Source organism: Gracilinanus agilis, chromosome 3, assembly GCF_016433145.1.
Source record: "Gracilinanus agilis isolate LMUSP501 chromosome 3, AgileGrace, whole genome shotgun sequence".
Taxonomy (NCBI): Eukaryota; Metazoa; Chordata; class Mammalia; order Didelphimorphia; family Didelphidae; genus Gracilinanus; species Gracilinanus agilis.
In genome coordinates this window covers 421153772-421176222 of record NC_058132.1, presented here as the reverse complement: position 1 = coordinate 421176222, position 22451 = coordinate 421153772, and the positions used below count along the sequence as shown (strand labels likewise).

The window sequence follows — 22451 nt, the reverse complement described above, 5'->3', positions numbered from 1 at the left end:
TATCAGCTCCGCGATCTTATCTAACCCCCCAAACCATCTACTACTATCTTACTAAATATCTATACTAAGTATCTTAAATTGTTAGTCAACTAACCTTAATTGTCCCTAAAAGGGCTAGTGAGAATAGATTCACAAGTGGACTGAATCCTTCCCCAGGCCTGGGGCTTCTTAGGTAAAAAAACCCCAAAGTCCCAGATGTTAAACCCTTTGATTTACCTTAGCCAAATTACCACAGCCAAATTGTCCACAGCATTGCAGGGAAACCCAGATCTCCTCCTAGGTATCGTCTAAGCCCAAACCCTCCAAGTTCTCCAAGAAACTAGCCAATTTACAGGAGATGATGGAGCGGTTGTTCTCCCTTCCAGCTCAGGGACAGGACCATTGTGTAGTGACAGTTATCTCAGTAATCCTAACCCTAAAACCCTCCTCTGCAGTGCCTTCTCCTTCTAGAATCTTTTCCCAGGGTTCATGGTTAAATTCTCCTCTCTCTCTCTTTTAGAGACAATTTTGCATTTTCCCTTATCCCTTATCCTTCTATTCTTACATTCTGCCCTCTGAACATGTGAGCAAATCTATAGATTTGTCATATGCTCATCACTATATAAATCCTCCTTTATTCTAAACCCCTTCTATCCTACTTACCTAAAAATAAAAGAAACAGGTCTTACCTTAAATTTATCTGTCTACTCTATCTCTATCATCTACTTTACACTAGGGATATACATTAAGGAAAAAAGAAATTACAATAAGCAATTACATAAAGCAAAACAAAATAAAAAATTTGTAATAACAGTAGTAAAAACAACATGCAAAATGTAAAAGAATATAACAAGAAAATCAAAATGCAAAATGCAAAGTGTAGTTTCCAGTTACAAAACAAATTAACAACCTTCCACTGTAATGCTAATACAAACAAAATCTATCTAAAAATCTTATAACAATCTGTCAACCGTTCTAAAGATAAAGTTACAAATAACTCAGTGTAGCTTATACTTTTACGCTAAAACAAAGCTATTTGTCTAACCATGCAAAACTCATACAAAATGTATCTTAAAATTCTTATTTGAAACAATTTAAAGCAAAACTCTTCCTTGTGTTAAAACCTTATTCTATTACAGAAAACAAAACTGCCTATGGAAAACTGAAAACTAAGTGTTTTATCCTAAAAAATCCTGTCCTTGTAACATTTAACTATGCACACATTTATAGGTATGTACAAAATTTCTGTACAAATTTACAAATATATATGGATTCTAAAAATTTAACTTTTGCACTCTTGCAACTATTCATAATCAAATATAGTGGCTGCAGCCACTCCATGCAAGCATGGAGCTATCCCAGCTGCAATGGGGTCTAACTGTGCGCTGTAATATGCAATTGGGTGATAATTTGGCCCTAAAGTCTGTACAAGAACTCCTGAAGCTATCCCTTTTCGCTCATGAACAAATAGTACAAAAGGTTTTTCATAATCTGGGATTCCAAGGGCTGGAGCAGAAAGAATTGCTTCCTTAAGCTTTGTTATTGCCTGTAGATGTTCTATCTTTAATTTGAGTGGTTCTTTAGTTAAATCTGAGTGATTTGGTCAATTCACTATACCCAGGAATCCATTCTCTATAGAATCCTGTTGTACCCAGTATGATTCTTAGCTTTTAGTCTTTGGGGCACTAAGCTTTTGGATGTCAGCTATACATTTTTGGGAAATGCTTCTAGAACCCCCAGATAAAACAAATCCCAAATACTCAACTCTCAGTAATCACCAATGAAGTTTTGCTTTATATACCTTATGTCCCCTTTTACACAACTCACACAAAAGAAATTTGCTATCCCTCAAACATACTTTTGCATTTGGGGAAGCTAAAAGTATGTCATCTAAAAAATGGACAAGCCTGCTGTCTTTAAATCGAATAGTCTCTACATCTTTATTCAGGATTTGTGAAAAGAAGGGTGGACTTTTGCAAAACCCTTGAGGCAAACGACTCCAACAAAAACTTCTCTGCCAAGTGAAAGCAAATATTTTTTGTGAGTATCGGTATGGAAAAGAAAGCAGAACATAAGTCTACCATCGTGAAATATCTGGCATTGCTAGGTATGGAAGAGATAATTGTGGCTGGACTTTGTTGTAGTGAAATCAGGGAAAGTGAAGGTGACAGGCAGAGGGAGAGAGAAAATTCCAGAACTCTGGGGTCAGTGACTTTCTGGTCAGTTTGGGGTCTCACAATAATCCAAGGATGGTCACAGGATGCCAAGAGCCAACTCTATCAGGTGATCCAAGGTACCCAGGTAGGGAGAGTGAGTTTGCAATCCTGTCCACCAGATCACAAACCACTTCCCCACTTGGTGCTGCTCTGCAGGTCTGTTGTCCACTTGTTGAAAGCCTCCACCTCTCAGGATCCCAGGGAATCTGAATGCAGTTTTTCCCTAACTCTGAGATCTCCCAGGGTTAGCAACAGTTATGTCTCAACCCCTAATGGAGTCTCTCTCAGAGCACAAGCCCCACTTCCTGCTCCTTCATTCCATCTTGGAATCCTCCAGTCCTTCCTGCTAGGTCCAACACTATTACTAAATTAATTGCTAAATAACCCTCACAACATATAGGATTTTAGGTTATTGGCCCAAGGACTATCAAGAACCTAGGATTTATCTAACAACTTTCAATCATTATACTACCAACCCATATTATATTTAGCTAGTCACTATTTTTTCAACTTGGTACAATTGGGTGGGATTTCACAACATAATCATTGATGGCCCTTAAATCTTGAACAAATCTGTAACATGGTCTTCCATTTTCGTCCAGTTTTGGTTTTTTAATTGGGAGTATAGGGATATTGAACCAAGTGCTACCTGTAAATTATCTTTAGAAACTTCTTTCACATTCTTTGTTTGACACTGATTACTACTTAATATGGGTGAATCCATGTAAGGAGGTATGAGAATGAATAGATTGAGAGGTAGGAAAAACCTTGAAAAATCACTCTCATTTGGTAGATAAGGAAGGTGAGGTCCAGGGAGGCATAATGAATTACTCAAAGTCATAGAGCATGCCAGATCCCATGACTTCTAGAGTCCAGCATTTTTTCCATCATCTACTTGAAAATCACTAAAGGTTTGAAGAGTAGCAGTGGACAATGACCAGTGATTCTAGTTTCCTCTCTTCCCCTATTTAATGTAAAATAATAGGAAAGGGTGACTATTATCAAGGTAAACATGCTATTGTAATGAACTGGCAAAAGATCTTTATATTGTTTCTTTTCAGCTAGCATGTATAAATGCGGGTTGGGTGGAGGGGGATATTGGGGAGAGAAAGGATGACTGATTTGTTAAAAGTCTCATGTGAGCTGCTACATTATATATTTCAATAATGATGTTGAGTGTGAAATAGAATGCTTATCTTCGAGAATTTAGACAGATTTCCCTTCACATGACCTTGTTACACACACACACACATACACACACACACTCCCCCAACCAATTATTTTTGGCAGTAACCATGCACATTGTGAGTTGTACTTTGTTCATAGGCAAGTCAGTTCAATTTGATGTTTTATCTAGTAATATGAAGTTAACCCTTATGAATTGTAAAAGAACATAATTTTGCATATTTGTCTGCCCCTGAGGTTATTCTATTAATTAGAAACATTTTAAAGTAATTGTCATGATAAAATATAGAAGCAATTTGTCTGTTCCTCAAGATTCCCTTCCAGCTTCCCTATTTCCCTGAATCTAAGTTTATTTACTTTTCTACTATGACTTTTGATTAATCTTGTGATGTTTATGTATTTAAATAGCCTTACAGAGATGCTAAGAACAGTTTATCTGTTTGACAATTTGAAATTATTTTGTAATAGGTTATTTTCCTTTTTTCTTTCTTCTTTCTACTTACACGTTCGTTGCTCCTTAATAATTTTATGTAAATGGTTAGCCTACATGGGTAACTTCTATTAAAACAGAATCTTAAAACTACTACAAATTGCTCTTTTGAAACATTAAAGACTCCTTCTGTGACTAAAAAACAAACTTTTATTTCAGCCACTACTAATATACTCTCCTTAACAGTTGTTTTTTCTTTTGACAATTTAATTTTCTACAAGCACTAGAAAGGATGTATACTGTGGCACTCAGAAGAAATACATTTGATGGTAGAAGATTCTTGGGATTTTAAGGAGGAACAAAAATCTGACATGCCATACTTTACTTTATGTTCAAGAGGTTTTAATAAAGATTTGATTTTCAGGAACTTCTTGCTCTGTATAATATAATACATTTAACTTTACATGAAGCTAAGATAAAAATAAAACTTTCTTACAAATTTTATTTTCCAGTGATTTTTTTTTTGCAGTAAAAATAGCTGCTACATAAATCCCTCCTGATCTCTGAAAAGGAGTTACATATTTCCAAAAATAGAGTTCCTATTTTAATCAAACAACATTAATTGGGGAAAGGGAACCACATAGGAGAGGACATGGTTGAGGCAAGGAAGATGGGATAAACATAATTAAACCAAAAAGAAGTCTTGAATATAAACTGATTGAAAGACATGCACAGAAGTGGAAAACATAGCATTTATCAGGAAAAGTACTGCTTCTTAGCTAGTAACTTCAACATTAGAATAGAAACCAGAAAAAGGTCAGTTATGCCCCATACAATAATTAGTTTCTTGTAAAAATGCCCAAATATACAAAGTATTTGCCAGATAATAGACATGGCAAATAATAATAATAATAATAACCGTCTATACCTTTTCCCATGTAGGAATATATTATGTATGTCTAATACACATTTCACAAATTTCCTCTGCCTGTCTTTGGCAGATTAAATATTTTTCTAATGTTGTAGGTCCTATTAAAATTAAAGATAAAACAATGGATAGGTCTGTGTCCTTCCTGGTTCCTATTTCAAGCACACTTAATAATTAGTTTAAATTACAATATATAATTTCTGTTAAATAGCACTGTAGAGGCTTTCAGGAAGAGCCATAAGATTACAACAGCATACAAATACTATAATCTGAAATGGCATTATTTTTTCCTTTCCTCGTTGAAGTAAATGCTTTGCATTTGCTACACCTGGTTCTACAAGGCAAAACCAAAGTGCTCGAGGTTTCACAGCACTTTTGCCTTAAAAATAAAATCTTTATATGCACTGCTTTAATCCAAGAGAGCAGAGCATTCCCACCCCATCTTTCATGAAATTAAAGAGAAATATAAATAACATTTTATTGTCACTGGGTTTCTGAAGCAAGGAGCTGTGTTGACTTCCATGTTGCCCAGTGAGTTGACCCTGTTTCAGAACCAGTTCCTGATAAAAACAAGGCCACTTGTTTCCTTTTATATTTCCCCAGGGCTTACAAAAATTCTCCTTTTTAAGGTCCTTATTTTGTAGCACTTGCCCCATCTTGGAGTAGTCAGTCAATATGGGTTGTCCACAGTGGCATCCCATTCACAGTATATGTGGAGCACGGCCAGGGCCACTTGAGGTACAGACCCATGCAGTGCTCAGTCTTCTGTGTCCGGCTGCACTCCCAGCATGGTATGAAGTTCTTCTGCTGCATACCCAAGAAGATTTTGGAGGTCACACACAAAGCGATACACGTATCGTTTGCCAGATGTCTTGTGAATGATATTCTTGTCATAATAATAGCGAAGACCTCGGCTCAGCTTTTCATAGTTCATTTTGGGCTTGTTTTTCCTCCTCCCCCACCGTCGGGCCACCTTTTTGTGAAAAAGGATATGGAAAGGAATGCTTAGATTCAAGGGAACTGAAACCCCAAAATAGACTGGAAAGTTTAGAACTAGACAAACCCAAATTGATTTTTTCTTGTGTTATGGAATGAACATCAATAGGTCACTGTATCTCAGTTGTTAAGGTTATCCTTTAATGAGTGAAAATACTGAACTTTTCAGAATTCTTTATTGGTATTTTAGATTAGAATAGATTTATACACCTTATTGGTATTTTTTTAACTGTCTCTTCACAGCAATATTATACATGTTGGAGGCCAAAGAATTGTACTTTAGGTCTGAAACAATAATACCAACATACAGTGTCTGCAAGATATAATACTGTCAGAATTTGACTTGGATCTTGGAATAGGGTTGTTATTAGTGTATCAAAGTAGGTGCCAACATTTTGCAGCTGAGAACTCAGGCTTAAATTCTGGGCTTGGTGCCCAGAGTTATTATTTTGCTTGGAAAAGTGGCTAGATTACCAAAAACACTTTTCAAATAGTTTGAAAATAAAACATTTAAGTTTTTTACTTTGGTAGTTATAATTGAGAAGGTAGATATAGCTAAAACTTTAAGAAGGGATGACACAGATAATAGTAATTTAAAATGTTTGCTGAATGTTTCTAACTATGAAGAGTCAAGGGGCAGGTAAGGACAGTTTTAATGCTTTTTATAGACACAAATATTTTTATGCTTTTTTCCTGAAGAGTAGAAATCCCATCTGAAGAAAATGTTTAAAAAGATTATTCACAAAGCCCATCTTTATTTTTAAGGATTGTTTAGTTTAATATCAATACAATAATAAAATCAGGAGGCTTAAGGATAAAAAAGTCCTTATAACATTCTGAATATATACTATTAAAGCATACATACTTCATCTGGATCAGCAAGTTTAAACTCCCATCCATCTCCAGTCCAACTAATAAATGACTGACAAGATTTGTCTGTTAATAATTCCAAAAGAAACTGCCATAGCTGAATAGGTCCACTTCCTAGGGAGAAATAAAAAAAATAAGAAAAACACACTTTACTAGTCTTTCCTACAGAGATAACAGGGAATGCTACTCTAACTTTAAGAGCCAAATGAAATACTATAGAAATGGCAGTTTTTAACTGTTAGTTTGGAAACAAGCTAAAAAGACTAGTTTTCATTTTCTGTTTCTGACTGGAGAAAGTACAGAAAGAGGGTGAAATTTTCAGCTTCTGAGTTTGAAGAAGACATTTCTTGAGAAGAGATTTTATTTTGTATCTTAAGTTAAATGGTGTGGCTGTGATTTTTAAACAGAGAAAATCAGTTACCATGATGACTGCACAGTGTATTAGCTATAACTTTTTCAAAATCTTTTCAAAAGCAAAATGTAAACAATTATGTTTTATTATTGAATAGAATGTTAAATTGTATATTTAGTACATTTAAATTTTATTTAATGCTAGGAGATTAGGAATTTTGATAGAAAGTTATTAGCAACTGTTTATGAGGTTTCTCTAGGTTTAGAAACTTCTCTAATTTACTAAATAATCCTTATTATTTATATATATATATTATATATTTAATAAAATGTGAACTTAGTGAATAGTTGGGAGCTATACTGAAATTTTATTAACTAATAAATATATAGATATAACCCTGGATTGCCCTAGACAAGATTAAAAATAATTGAGTCAAGTAGCAGGTGATGGGATTACACAAAATTAACTACAAAAGCTTTGATAATCTCAACCAATACAAAGCTTACATCATTCCACGAAGGTAAAATTATTAATTAGGGAAACTGAGCTAAGAGGTACACTGTTTTTGTCCAAATAGTTTCAATGGATTCTAATGTAAAATCACTAAATCTTTTAAATGGCTGAGCCTAACTATTGGTGGAGTTGAAAACAGGTCTAACCATTTGGAATTATGCCCAAAGAGCTATAAAACTGTGCATACCTTTTGATCCATCCAGCAATACCACTAAGAGGTCTGTATCCCAAAGAGATCAAAGGAAAATGACATATGAACCAAATTGTTTATAGCAGCTTTTTTTTGTGATGGCAAAGAACTAGAAACTGAGGGGATACCCATCTTCTGAGGAATGGCTAAATAAGTTTTGGAGTATGAGTGTAATGAATGCTTATTGTTTGATGGTCAACTGTGAAAGACTTAGCTACTCTAATCAAGACAATGATTTAATACAATTACAAAGGCCTCATGAAAAATGCTATCCACCTTCAGAGAGAGCAAATGAACTTTGCAGACTGTAGCATACTTATTTTATTAATTTTTCTTTTTAAAAATTTTTCAACATGGCTAATGTGAAAATGTTTTGCATGACTTTACTTTGGAACTCAAAATTTAAAAAAATGAATGTTTAAATATATCTTTAAAAATGGCTAGGCCTAAAAACCTCAAAATTTGTCTTTTCCTCAGAATTCTCCTTTTCTGGAAGAGAACATTTGCTTTTCTATTCTTTCCTTTGCCGTGCCTTTCACCTCCTTCCTTTGCTATCTTATCTGTAATTTTATTTTAAAAATTCCTCTGCCCAGTCATTGGCCAACTAATGCTAAGTAATGCTAACTAATAACTAAGGCTAACTAGGTTTTTCCATCTACACTGCAGCTGAATCCTTCAGCATATACCTCAATGAGAATAGAGGTTCTTGATAGCAAGAATTGTCTTGCTTTTCTATTTATGATTACCTTAGAATACAGTAAGGGAATAATACTTTTCTAGCTCACTATATTCCAAAATCTAATATTTCTGGGGGGAAAAGGGTGCAAGACTATAACTCAAGATTAAAACTTCTTCAACCCTTCCAAAAAGAGGAATTAGTTTTCTAGATGATGTAGTTCCTAAAATACAATGTTACTCCATTATGACAGAAATTATTATTACATGGATTCCAATGTCATGGAATCTGAAAATATAACCATACATAATAAACAGTTGAGGAGGCAGCTTACCTATAAACACAGCTATTGGTACCTCTGAAACATTCTGTTTTATGCTTCTTTTATTTGACACTGGCTTTGTTGCTTCCCTATGCCAGCTTGTTTCCTTTGAAATTCTTTGAGTGGGTGAGTCAGTGAAAAAGAATTCCAGGTACCTAAGTACCTAAAACCTTTCCAACTGACCCAAATGGAATACTCTTAATTTTTTATCCTTCCATTTAGCTTTCTATATCCTAAAATTTCTGCAAGATTTTCATTTTGCAATTAGTCATATATAAACTATGGAATGTAAATGGTACTGTACTTAAACTAAGTGAAACATCTTTTATAAACATGGAAATATAGCCATGCAGGGAATTAGAAGAGGTTACAACACTTGCCTGTAAAACCAGCAAGAATGGCAGCTGGTATAACTGGTTTGCCTTGTTCTACTGGGTCACTTCTTTCTTGAATGTAATCCTTGAAAGACATGGTAGGTTTATTCAGGCATAGGGACTGGCTACAGTCATCTTCATAGCTTTCAAATGAAGGCACACGCTGCACATCCAATAAAGATGACTGGCTATTCCATGACTGTAGCAGAGAATCAGAACCTTCAAAACTGTCCTTGCCATTCTCAACAGAATCTGGTTTTCCTGGCTTACCTTTTGAAAGACAACCAAAATGTATATTGTAATTCTTATGAAATAATGGATCAATTTAATTAGTTACTGTACCCACTTTCTTTAGTATTTGGATTGAAACTCTAATCCTATTGATATGTAGCATAAAATGATATGTTTTAGGAGGAATGACTGGGTGGTGCATTCTTTAGCTCTAGTTGAATCTCTCACATAAAAACACTAAAATAGGTAGTAGGAACTAACTCATAGTAACTGGCAGTGAGAGCACAAAGTAATGTAGAAAATAAACAAGAGTTTTGCTTGATTCCAATAATCTAATGGCTCACCACAAAACATGTTTATTAAGAAAAATCGACTTGTGTTCTTAAGGGATTTTCCTAAAATCCAAAACCCAAACAGATTTACACAAAAATGAATTTCAAATCTTACCAGGATTATTGATGAGCAAATTCAAATTGTTTCCTTGGAAGTCTGGATTCACTGAGCGGTAGTTCACACTAATTGTGTCAAGTCGGGATTTGGAATACAATGGAAATTCCTGCTCGGAATTTAGAATGTTAGGTCCTGTAGATGACTGACACAAACTATCCAAGAGGGATGTTTTGGAACAACTTTGTGTCTGCATTCCGTATGGCAGCTGATCCATACTACTGCCTGTAACACATTAATGAAAAGTATTGATACAACAAATGATAATGCTGACTTTAACTTTACCTTTCAAAATCCCCAAACAAATATCCTTAATCTTGTCATCCATTCTCTAACCTAGAAACCCACAATCTAATCACAACAATGAATTTTTTGAGGAAGTTCCACAAATGAAGAAAGGATCTCACCAGGCTTTTCACCTTTTAAAAAAATCAATTTAATCCTTAATCCAAAACAGATTTTGCTGGTAGTTTTTGCTAAATGGTTTTCTCCAGATTTTAGGCCTTCTGGAATGGATAACAACCATACTGGTACTATAAAGATTTTCTTAACTGTTAAGAGTTATGAAATACCAGGAAAGACTACTAAAGGAGGATGTAAAATGTTCATTCCTATAGACTGAGGATGGGGGGAAGGGGAGAGAGTCAACTGTCATCTGGATGGTGTATTTTGGAAAGTTTAGGCTTTTGACTGACAGAAAATAAAGAGGCTTCAATAGCTGATTTAAAGACGTCTTAATTTAAGATAAGACTGTCAAGAGTATCTACCCTTTTTACAAAGTTAGATTTTATTAATCAAGAGAAATGGGTATAAACTAAAAAGAAAGACTTCAGAAACTCAGCTTAGAGCATTTATATATATTTATATATATATATAAAGATGACTTTCTGAACATATACTGGGCCTGCCAACTGTGATTCCTTGTTTTTGACTGGGTTTTAAATTTCTGATTAAGGCTAATGAGGCTATTACATTTCCTACTATAGTAATTGCCCAGATAAGATCTCATATTATGGAATCTTAGATTGCTAAAAAAAGATACACATAATAAGAGTGATATTCTTAAACATAAAAGCAACTGGACTAACCTAACGAATTACTGTTGATCCAATGAGGCATTGAAGTGAGATGGGAATTTTCTGCATATAGATCTTCTACTTTTTCCTGATTCTCTGAAAAACCAGTAAGAATATCCATAAGTTCAAATTTAAGTACATATACTGCAAGGCATAAAAATGTATGCATACATACACACACATACATAGTATGTATACTACATGTTCACTATATATGCAGATATACCCAATATTTGTATATTAACCCACAATGTCATGCTTACAAAAAATCAGTTTTCTAAACTGTATGACATAAAAAAAATAAAATCTTTAGATATATATTTAAGAAGTTTGAGATTATACATTCAACTGAATAGTTTGGAGTAAGGAAGGATTTGTAAAATGAAAATTAATGTGATTAGTTAAATAAAAAATAAAATAAAAAAAGAGATGCCACTCCCACAAAGGTGTAGGCTAATAACACCTCATTCTTGAACTATTCCAAATAGACCAATGGTTCCCAAACTTTTTTGGCCTACCACCCCCTTTCCAGAAAAAAATATTACTTATCCCCCTGGAAATTGATTTTTTTAAAAAAAATTTTTAATAGCAATAGGAAAGATAAATGCACCTGTGGCCATCACCTTTCCCCGGATCGCTGAAGCACCCACCAGGGGGCAGTAGCGCCCACATTGGGAATCACTGCAATAGACCATTATAATAGCAACCAATAGGACTGATCTCACTGTCTCTGACCTCTCCTTATTCTAGTTTGTCTTCCATTCATCTGTCAAGTTGATCTTCCTAATGCACCTGTTACTCTCCTAGTCAATAAACCACAGTGATTCCCAACTACTGGCAGTATCAAATATAAAAGCCTCTGTTTGGCTTGTAAAATCAAGTTCCTACCTTTCTAGTTTCCTTACACCCTATTCCTCCCACCTTCTGTGTGACCAAGTGACACTGGATTCCTTGTTGTTTTTCACAAAGACTTCATGGGTTCATCTTTTGAATTCATTTATTTTCACTGCCTGTGTTCCATACTCTCCCTTTTCTCATCTCTTCCTCCTGGCTACCTTCAAATCTCAGCTAATATCCCATCTACTACAAGAAGTCTTTCCCAGTCTTCTTTAATTTTAGTGTTTTTCCAGAGTTTGTCTCCAACTTACTGTTTATCTTGTTTGTATTTGAATATTGCCTACCCTTTAGAATAGGAGATCAAGACAAGTGACCTGAACCCTTTCTTTGTATTGTGAATCAGAGATTTAAACTTCCCTTCCATTTGTTTTGAATTTCGGTCAATTAGCAAGCATGAAATTGATCCCACAGGTACTGCCCCACTGGGTGGTGCCAGGTTAATTGCAGAACTGGGATTGGTTCCTGGGGAGTGATGAAAGAGAGCTAGTGGTTGTAGAAAGGATTTATAGGATGAGACTCAGCAGAAAGCTGGGGGGGTGGGGGGGGGAGAGAAGAGAAGAGAAGAGAAGACAGGAGAGGAGAGAATAGGAGAAGAGAAGAGAGGAGAGGAGAGGAGGTGTTTTCTGAGGCTGAGATTCGGAGACAGACACTGAGTTGTTACGGTCTGGATTATAAGGCTAGGAAATTCCTTACCTCCTTTCTATATTTCTCTCTTATTTTCTTTTCTTACTAATAAATCTAGCTACTAACAGTCTTGTGACTTAAGGGTTAATTACAATTTTTGGCGATCACCCATTTTAACCATTATAGTATCGTCAATTTTTAGAATAGTGCCTGGCTTATAATAGGTGTTTAAAAAATGCTTCATGATGACATGAGTTCTTTCATTTAAAAAAAAATATCCCTAGTACATATATATATTTAGTACATCATATCTAGTATATACATATACATACTCTGATTTATGAATCAGTTAAAACTCCTTTGCACAAACCAGTCTAGTTATAGCATCATATAACAAGAAGCATTTATTATGCATTATATATTAAATAATTCAGGGATACAAAGAAATGCAAAAATATAGTCCTTACTCTCAAGGAGCTCATATTCTAATGAGGAAGGCAACATACTAACAATTATATACAGCATAAGTTCAAGGGAATCAATAAGGGATGACACTAGCAGTGGGGGTGGTGGGAGGTGGGGAGATAATGACCAGAGAAAGTTTTCTTGTAGAATGGGAGACTTTAGATGTGTTTTGGAGGAAACCAGGACTCTAGGAAGCAAAAGTAAGAGGGAGAGCATTCCAGATATGAGAGACGGCCAGTGAAAAGACAGAGATGGAAGATGGAGTGCCTTAAGTAAGGAGGTTAGTATTGTCAGATCATAGTCAGTGTAGAAGGGGGTAAAGTTTAAAACAGCATGTCAGGGGGCATTGTGGCTCAGTGGATTGAGAGTCAGGCCTGGAGATGGGAGGTCCTAGGTTAAAATCTGGCCTCAGATACTTCTCCAAGCTAGGCAAGTCACTTTGCCCCATTGCCTAGCCCTTACCACTCTTCTGCCTTAGAACCAATACATGGTATTGATTCTAAGATGGAAGGTAAGGGGTTAAAAAACATACACACACAAAAACCCCTGCATGTCAGCTTGTTAAGGGCTTTCAAAACCAAACTGAATTTTATATTTGATCCTGGAGTTTACTGAATAGGGTGTTAGGTCTATGCTTTAGGAAGATGGACAATAGTGAGACAGAAGGGCAGGGAGATGAAGGCCTGTAACAAGGTGGTGATGGTGGTGTGAGATGTTGTAAAAGTAGAGATAATGAGGCTTGGCAACAGACTGAACATGTGGAGTGAGTTTAAGTGAGATGTTAAGGATGGTACCTATGTTGTTAGCCTAGGTGATGTGGAGGATGGTGTTTCCTCAACAGTAATATAGAAGTTTAGAAGAGCGGGGGAAGTTAAGGGACAGAAAGATAATGAGTTCTGTTTTGGACGTGTTGAGTTTGAAGCATCTAAAGGACATCCAGTTCAAGACATCTGATAAATATCTGGTAAAGGGAGACTGAAGGTCAATAAATAAGTTAGAACTAGATAAATAAATGTGAGAAATCATCTAGAGATGACGGCTGATTCCATGGGATCTGATAAGATTACCAAATATGATGGTATATCAGAAAAAGAGGATGACCCAGGAAACATCCTTGCAGAGTACTGATGGTTAGTAGGTATGACCTAGGGCAGTGATGGTGAACCTTTTAACTAAATGTCCAAACTGCAACCCTCATGCCACATATGAGCTGTCCCCTTACCCCCGTTAGGGGAGGGAGGAAACACTCCCATTGGGCTGCTGGGCAGAGGGGTAGGGGAAGTGAGGAATGTTCTCAGGTGCATGGTGCCAGGCATTTGGTCTTTTGGCATGCCTTAACTCAGCTCTCAGGTGGTTTTGTAATCAATGGGGTTAGGAAAGTTGGATACAATGATTCAATAAGGTAAATTTGTAACAAGGGTAAGCCCTATTTGACTAAACTATCACAGATTTGAACTAACTCTCAGATCTACTCTCCTTTCCAATCTTCTCAGACATTCAGGTAGGGGAAATGAAGGTGGGAATAAGGTAGGGTAGTGAGATTCAAAGGAATTAGCTAAATTGCTCAGGCATGCTCCAGCACACATGCCATAGGTTTGCCAGCACAGGCATAGGTGAAGACCCAGGAAAGGAAACAGACTACTTTTTAGTCAGAAGGAAAGTCAAGAAAGATCAGTGATGCAGTTAGGCGGTGCAATGGATAAAGTGTTGGGTTTGGAGTTAGGAAAATCTGAATTCAAATCTGGTATCAGACACACTGGCTTTTTGACCCCGGCCAATTTGCTTTAGCTATGTTGGCCTCAACTGTAAAATGGAAATAACAGCACCTATTTTTCACAGTTGCTGCGAGGATCAGATGAGTTAATATTTGTAAAGCACATAGCACAGTGCATGGCACATAGTAGGTAGCATATAAATAATAATAATAATAATTAGATATAGACATGTATGTGTATGTAAAATCAGAATAACCCAATTCCTCCCTAGGGGTCAAGAAGGTTGAGGACTGAGAAAGGCCATTACATTTGGCAATTAAAACATCATAGATAACTTTGAAGAGAGTAGTTTCAAATGAATAAACAGGTCAGAATGCAAACTGCAGAGGGTTTAGAAAAGAGTAAAAAGGGAAGCAATAATGGCGCTGATAACCAAGAATAAACAAAGGGGGAGGGTGTAAGGAAACAATTCAACAAAGCCAACCAATATATCAAACAAATTTAACATTACCTCTAATATTTAACATCCATAGTACCCCCACCCCTCCCACCCCTCCCAGTAAAGAAGAGGAAGTATCTTCTCAAATCTCTTCTTTTGTAAAGTCACAGAACTTAGTTATAGTAGGTTTCATTACATTGCTTAAATCATTGTTTAATTTTTCTAAATTGTTTTACTTCATCTTGTATCAATTCATATAAATCTCTGTATTCATAATTACAACTTAGTAATATTTACTCCAGTCATTCCCCAATTGATTACTTTTGCAAATAAGTGATTATACTTGATTACAAACACTATAAAAAATATTGCTACAAAATTTCCTATATATCTGAGGTCTTTTTTTTATCAATTTGAATAAATGACTAGAAGGGGACAGTTTAGATACTTTCTTGGTATAATTTCAAATAAATTAATTTATTTTAAATACAAGAAGACACTGCCAGTTCTCCCAACCAGTCAATGAAATGTGTTCAGTATCTCTCTTTATTTCCCCCCAGAAGTAAGAGCTTAATTAGAGATAAGACATGTCATTCTTTAGGTACCTTTGATCATCTGCTCCAGGTGCTCCCAAAGAATGTCACCTACAAAGTCAGGTGCTAGTTCCAGAAATCGTTCCTTGCCAAGATTGCATAAGACTTGACCATTCATGATAAATTTTTGGAAGTTTACATCCATCAGACTGAATTCGTTGGTAGCCCAAAAAAGCCACTGGCATACCTGCTCCTCTGTCCAGAGCCAAGGATCTACATTGAGGGGGAAAAAATACAATAGGAGATAACATAGAAAAAATACTGGAATTCGAGCCAGGCTCAAATTCTAGTTTCAACATTTACTACCTGTGTGAATATGGGCAAGTCACCCAATCTCATTTGCAAAATGGGGATAATACTTCTTGAATTTCACAGGCTTAAGCCCTCTACAAACCTGGAAGTGTTATAAAAATATTATTATTGTTATTATTATTATTATTATTATTGTTATTGTAGGAGCGGAAGGGTAAATGTGAAATTTAAAATTTCCCCACAGGTAATATAGATAATATATACTCACTTCATATTATCCAAATGTATTATTATAGATTACTTTTAAGTAGTTTATGTCATTAAATGTCATTAAAATACTATTATGGAGAATTCTGAGAATTAAACACCTTTATCAATAGCTCAATGATTGTTTTAGCTTAAATCTATATTTGCTAGTCTTTGAAATGCATTTTAAGTATTTCTTTTTAAAATAGGTCCAGATCAAAGTTATTTTTCAATGATGCTTGGTTAAGATGAACTAGGTTAGCTTTATTGTACACACTGAAAAGTGGTTATAGAAAGCAGGTACTTACTGTTAGGAATACCAAGGCGACACTGTTCCTTTGTGAAACCACTGAAAGTGGCTTTTAAAGCTTGACTCATAACAGCTTTACTACATGGAGTTAGCAAGGGCAATTCACAATTGGTAGACTCTAGAATGCAGACAATAAAATTACATTTAAAACATAAGCTCATAATAGAAAATTATTTTGTGGCAAATATATATAATATTCAAAAATTTAGAAAAGAGATAAATGACCCCAATCAGAAAAGTTTTTTGGGCCATGAATTTTGACGTCAATTTATCAATAAGCATTTAGTAAAAGGTCATCTATATGTCAAGCACTAGGGATACAAAGATGAAAACAAAAAATTGATATTTTTAGAGAATTTAATAATGAACACAGTTTTCACTGAAATGAAGGAAATACACATTAGGATGTTTCTTTTTTCCTCAATTTCCTCAACTATAACATGGGGATAATAATAGCACTACTTCACAGGGTTGTTGTGAGGATTAAAGGAGATAATTTTTTTAATTTAAATATTTTATTTTTTAAGAAAAAATTTTCATGGTTACATGTTTTTACTTTCCCCTTCTTCACCTTTCCCTCCCATAGCCTATATGCACATTTCTACTAGTTTTAACATGTGTCATAATATTTGTAAAAAATTCCTTAGCAAATGCTATGTAAAATGCTTATTTCCTTCCCTCTTCCCATTTCTCTACAAGGGGATAAATTTATAGTGCTATAACATTTTATTTGTAATAATTCTAACAAGCCAATCCCAATGGTCCAGGTCTATATAGGCAATATGTGACATATAAAACTCAAGTGTCATTTTTAAAAATGGGTCTAAAGAAACTGCAAACCTAACATTAAGTTCCATTTAACTATTTCATCAGTGAAAGGGCCCTCCCAAATGAGCTTTAAAAATAGAGATTAAGGGAGCAGCTAGGTGGCTCAGTGGATTGAGAGCCAGGCCTAGAGATGGCAGGTCCTATGTTCAAATCTGGCCTCAGACATTTCCTAGCTGTGTGACCCTGGGCAAGTCACTTAACCTCCATTGCCTAGCCCTTACCACTCTTCTCCTTTAGAACCAATATACAGTATTCATTCTAAGACAGAAGGCAAGGGTTATAAAGAAAAAAAAAGAGATTATTGCCACTGTGTATAAATATGTTAATAATTTTTATCTTTTCAAAAACCTCTAAGTGGACTTTCTTGCCTTCTTATTTTCCCTGATCCCAATAGTAAATATAATTTTCTGGGTTTCATTTTTAATCTATAATAAATATGTCAAAATATCATTGTTTCTCATTGCCTACCTATATAACAACAATTTATGCCATAACGATAGCTACACAGCTTGGCAAGAAAATTTCCAATTTATTTTAGTTTGTTTTTTGTTAAAGAAAAAACAAGATTGATCAACTGCAGAAATCCATATAGATGAGGATGAGCAAGAACAATTTGTTGTTGTGTAGTCATTTACAGTCATGCCCAAGGCTTTGTGAACCCATTTGGAGTTTTCTAGGCAAGATACTGAAGTGGTTTGCAATTTCCTTCTCCAGCTCATTTTATATTTGAAAGAATTGAAACAAATGAGGTTAAGTGACTTGTCCAGGGTCCCAGAGCTAATAAGTGTCCGAGGCTGCATTTGAACTCAGGCCTTCCTGATTTTAGGCCCAGTACTCTATCCATTGTGCTACCTAGCTGTTTAGGCTTGCATAAAACCAAGAAGGCTTGATTTCATGAGCTCATATCAAGATTTGGAGGTTGCATTTCAGTAACCAATTATCTTCTGTGCAGTGTTTAGTGTTGAAATCAAATAACAGCAAAAGCTACTAAGAATCTCAGTGTGGATCCTTTTCCTTTTACTTGGGGTAAGCTCTTATTTTTATATAAATTCTACATAAATAAAATTCTATAAATTTTATATAAGTTCAAGTTCTCAATCCTCATGCCTACAGTTTTATTCCTATGATTCTTTATATCAATAGGTTTGATAGTGGTGCTAAAGAAGTTGAGGTCACAGATCTTACTCTTTATAGGTCAGTTATCTTTTTCTCATACTACAGACAATATCCCTAAAGATAAAGTTGTACTGGCTCGACGCAAATGAACCAATAAAGAATCACGGATAAAGAGTTAGAAGGGACCTTAGAGAAATCATCTAGTTCATTCTGTAGATTAGGAAAATGTGGCCCATAGGGGTTAAGTGACTCAAGTAGGCATTAGCACAGTTAAAACTAGAACCCAGGGCTAAATACAGTTCAGGGATCTTTCTATTATACCATGTTAGCTCTGAATTGATTTGGCTGCCTTTTTTCCCCTATTCTACCTGACAGCCATTTAATCAATCCATCAAAAAAATTTTAATTTAATTAATTAATTTAGAGTATTTTCCCATGGTTACATGATGCATGTTCTTTCCCTCCCCTCCTTCCATAGCCAATGAGCAATTCCACTGGGTTTTACATGTGTCCATTGATCAAGACCTATTTACATATTATTAATATTTGCATTACGGTGATCGCTTAAGAGTCTACATCCCCAATCATATCCCCATCAACCCATGTGATTAAGCAGTTGTTTTTCTTCTGTGTTTCTACTCCCACAGTTCTTTCTCTGGAGGTGGATAGCGTTCTTTCTCATAAGTCCCTCAGAGTTGTCCTGGATCATTGCATTGCTGCTAGTACAGAAGTCCATTACACTGGATTGTACCACAGTCTGTTCCTTTTGCTCTGCATTAATTCCTGGAGGTCTTTTCAGTTCACATGGAATTCCTCCAGTTCGTTATTCCTTTCAGCACAATAGTATTCCATCACCAACAGACACCACAATTTGTTCAGCCATTCCCCAATCAAAGGGCATCCCCTCATTTTCCAATTTTTTGCCACCACAAAAAGCATGGCTATAAATATTTTTGTACAAGTCTTTCCCCCAATTTTCTCTTTGAGGTATAAACCCAGCAGTGGTATGTCTGGATCAAAGAGCAGGCAGTCTTTTTAAAGCCCTTTGGACATAATTCCAAACTGACATCCAGAATGTTTGGATCAATTCACAACTCCACCAGTAATGCATTAATGTCCCAATTTTGCCACATCCCCTCTAACACTTATTACTCTCCTTTGCTGTCATTTTAGATTTGGCTACCTTTCAAAATAATTGCTCACAGAACCAGGAAAACATTGTACACAGAAAGTAAAACATTGTGGAACAATCTAATGACTTTGCTACTAGTAGCAATGCAACAACCCAGGACACTCCTGAAGGACTTATGGGGAAGAATGTTAACCACATTGAGAGAAAGAACTAAGGGTGTAGAAATGCAAAAGAAGAACACATGACATTACTTATCACAGGTATATATGGGTATGTGATTTGGGGTTTAGACTTTTAAAAATCTCTATATAGCAAAAATGAATAATATGGAAATAGGTATCAAGTGACAACATTTGTACAACCCAGTGGAATTGCTTGTTGGCTGGGAGTGGGGAGGGAAAGAAAATGAATCATATTAACATGGAAAAAAATTTCAAAACAAAAAACCAAAAACAAACAAATAAATAAAGGGCGGGCTGGGGAGACTATGAAACTTCCAGCAAAATGGCTGTATAAATAGTTGTATTTCAGCACAAAACAAAAAAAAAAAAACAACAAACCCCCCCCCCCCAAAAACCACAACTGCTTACATGGGGAAAAAAGACTTTAGAATGCAGACAAATCAATTAAAATCTATTATTATCCCCCAAAAAACAAACAAAAATTTCAAATGACAATGGATCAAAAGCATCACTACATGACAGAAATTTCCTTTAGTTATTTTCATCTGCTAGCTCAGCGACAGAAATATTGCTGAAGTATATCAACATCAATATATAAAATACTATAAGCTTTATTATGATAATATAAATATCAATGAAATCCTCATTGCTATATGTATGTGACAATATTTTCACTAAGCAGAAATACCTAAGGAGACAGTTAAGTATGCTATCTACATTTTACTCTAGAGAAAATTACACATGGATTTGTGAATTGTGATTCTAATTACCATTAGAAACTGAATCCAAGCCTGTTGGGACCTCTTGAAGTGTCTGTTCCTCATTTAGTAAAGGAAAAAATCCTTCAAATAGTGAATCTGTGCATTCAAAGGTATCAAAAGCTGGTTGACGCTGCAAAAACAAATTATAAAAATAATTAAAATGCATTTTTAATTGACTTTTAAAGCTTGAAACTGATTTTTAGTCATGCCTCACGAAACGATCAAATTGACAACAGAATGGCTGATATGAAATTCTGTGGTAATCAACACAAATTACCAATCAACACAAGAAGAGGTCTTTTGATATAATCTGTTATTTTAGAGGTTGAAAAAAGATACTACATTTTAAGAGAAATACAAATAAGTGAAATAAGAATAGTGTCATTCTATATTTTTTCTTTAACAATATAGCATTTTGATGATTGTCAAGTTTGTAATGAGAAATTTAAAAAGTCTTTAAAATCAAAGACAATTGCTGGTTATAATAGAATTAAAAGTGAAGAGTTAGTTCAGGCACTAGAGATAGCCAGAAAAAAATTATTCAAGTAAAGTTAGCAAGAACACATAAGATTCTAAACATTCTTAAATGATCAATATACTTAAAACATGTTTTCTTTATGTATATTTCTGGTCTCTGGTTGCTACATCTAGCAACAACAACTCTATGTGTCTTTAAGGATTACAATTAAATTTTCCCCAGTTACTTCCCATGACACATAACAAAATATTAAGCAATATGTGAATTCATCTTGAGCTCCAACTTGCTTATGAATACCTCTTCCTAGATGTTTTAAAGCTACTTCAAATTCAACATGTATATGATTGATCTTGCCCCTCAAACTCAACCACCCTACATTTCTAACTTCCTAATTTCTTTTGAGGGCCCCATCATTTCAGTCACTTAGGTTCACAACTCTTTATATTTCCCTCTTCCCTCAGTCCTAAAAAAAAATCAACTGCCAAATCTATAGTATTCCAGCTCCGCGACATCTGTCACGCCCTTTTCCCACAGTGTTCAGGTTTTCATATCTTGCTCTGGATACTCCTTGTATCTGATCTTTCTTCTCTCCAATTTATCTTTCATATAGCTTCAAAAGTAATTTAACTATGGGCAGCTAGGTAGCACAGTGGACCAGGCCTGGAATATGGAGGACTTGGATTCAAATCAGATACTTCCTAGGCAAGTCACTTGACCCTGATTTGCCTAGCTCTTGCTGCTCATCTCTTAAAATAGATACTAAGACAGAAGTTAAAAGAGTTAAAAAAAAAAATTCTGCTAAAGAACAAATCTGATAACTTATCACTGCTTAAAAATCTTCAATTGCTTCCCATTGCCAGCAAATAAAATACTAACTCCTTAGCTTAGCATTTAAAACCCTCCATAATCTGGCTCTTATCTATTTTTTAGCCTTATTTCATATTGTCTCCCCTTATAAACTTCACATTCTAATCAAACTATTCTTTAAAACACAATAGTTTAGCTGATCTCCTGCCCTCATTTAAGGTTTTTGGAATCTCACTAGTTGCTACTGTTCTCTCTTTCCTCAATTTCTCTTATATCACATTTATTTTGTACATTCTGTATTTGTACATTAAAATATAAACTCCAAGACAATGGCTTTTTTTTTGGTATTACAACTATGTCAAACACATGTTGTACAAAGCTTTATGCTTTGCTTAATTAAACTGAAAGTCAATGGGTTTTTTTTTGTTTGAAAGTCGATGTTTTAAACAAATAACTGAGTATCTAGTTATTTTGTTGGGATTTTGCCAATACTTAAAATTAATTAATGCAATTTCTTTGACATAAGAGCATCTCTAAAAATGTTATTTAATGTCCAAATTGGCACTTTATGTTAAGTAAGAATCTTTTGGTTTATTAAAAAAGAAAATAGTAATAATCTTCAAACACTAATACAACTATTATACCAGACATATAATAATGTTATTAGGATCATTTCTCCTGTAAGAGAGAATGCTCTAATTTAACTTGTTTAAGGGGAAAAAATACTTGGAAGGCCACATTTTTTTCTATATAAATTGGAAATCTTATGCTATGTGTAATTAAGACCCATCTGTTGAGTCAACTAAAGGAAAGATGCATTA

The 22451-nt window shown here is 34.9% G+C and overlaps 1 protein-coding gene across 1 annotated transcript in view; it reads right to left on the bottom strand.

The window, feature by feature from the left end:
* Nucleotides 1-4195: 4195 nt before the first annotated feature.
* Nucleotides 4196-22451, bottom strand: part of ETS2 (ETS proto-oncogene 2, transcription factor) — a 31824-nt gene continuing 13568 nt past the window's right edge. The window contains exons 3-10 of the mRNA XM_044670299.1: nt 20355-20475; nt 16325-16444; nt 15531-15731; nt 10798-10881; nt 9710-9934; nt 9034-9301; nt 6600-6714; nt 4196-5711 (exon numbers count right to left, since the gene is read on the bottom strand). Coding sequence (XP_044526234.1) covers nt 5496-5711; nt 6600-6714; nt 9034-9301; nt 9710-9934; nt 10798-10881; nt 15531-15731; nt 16325-16444; nt 20355-20475 — 1350 coding nt within the window. The 3' untranslated portion in view covers nt 4196-5495. The remainder of the gene's footprint in view (nt 5712-6599; nt 6715-9033; nt 9302-9709; nt 9935-10797; nt 10882-15530; nt 15732-16324; nt 16445-20354; nt 20476-22451) is intronic.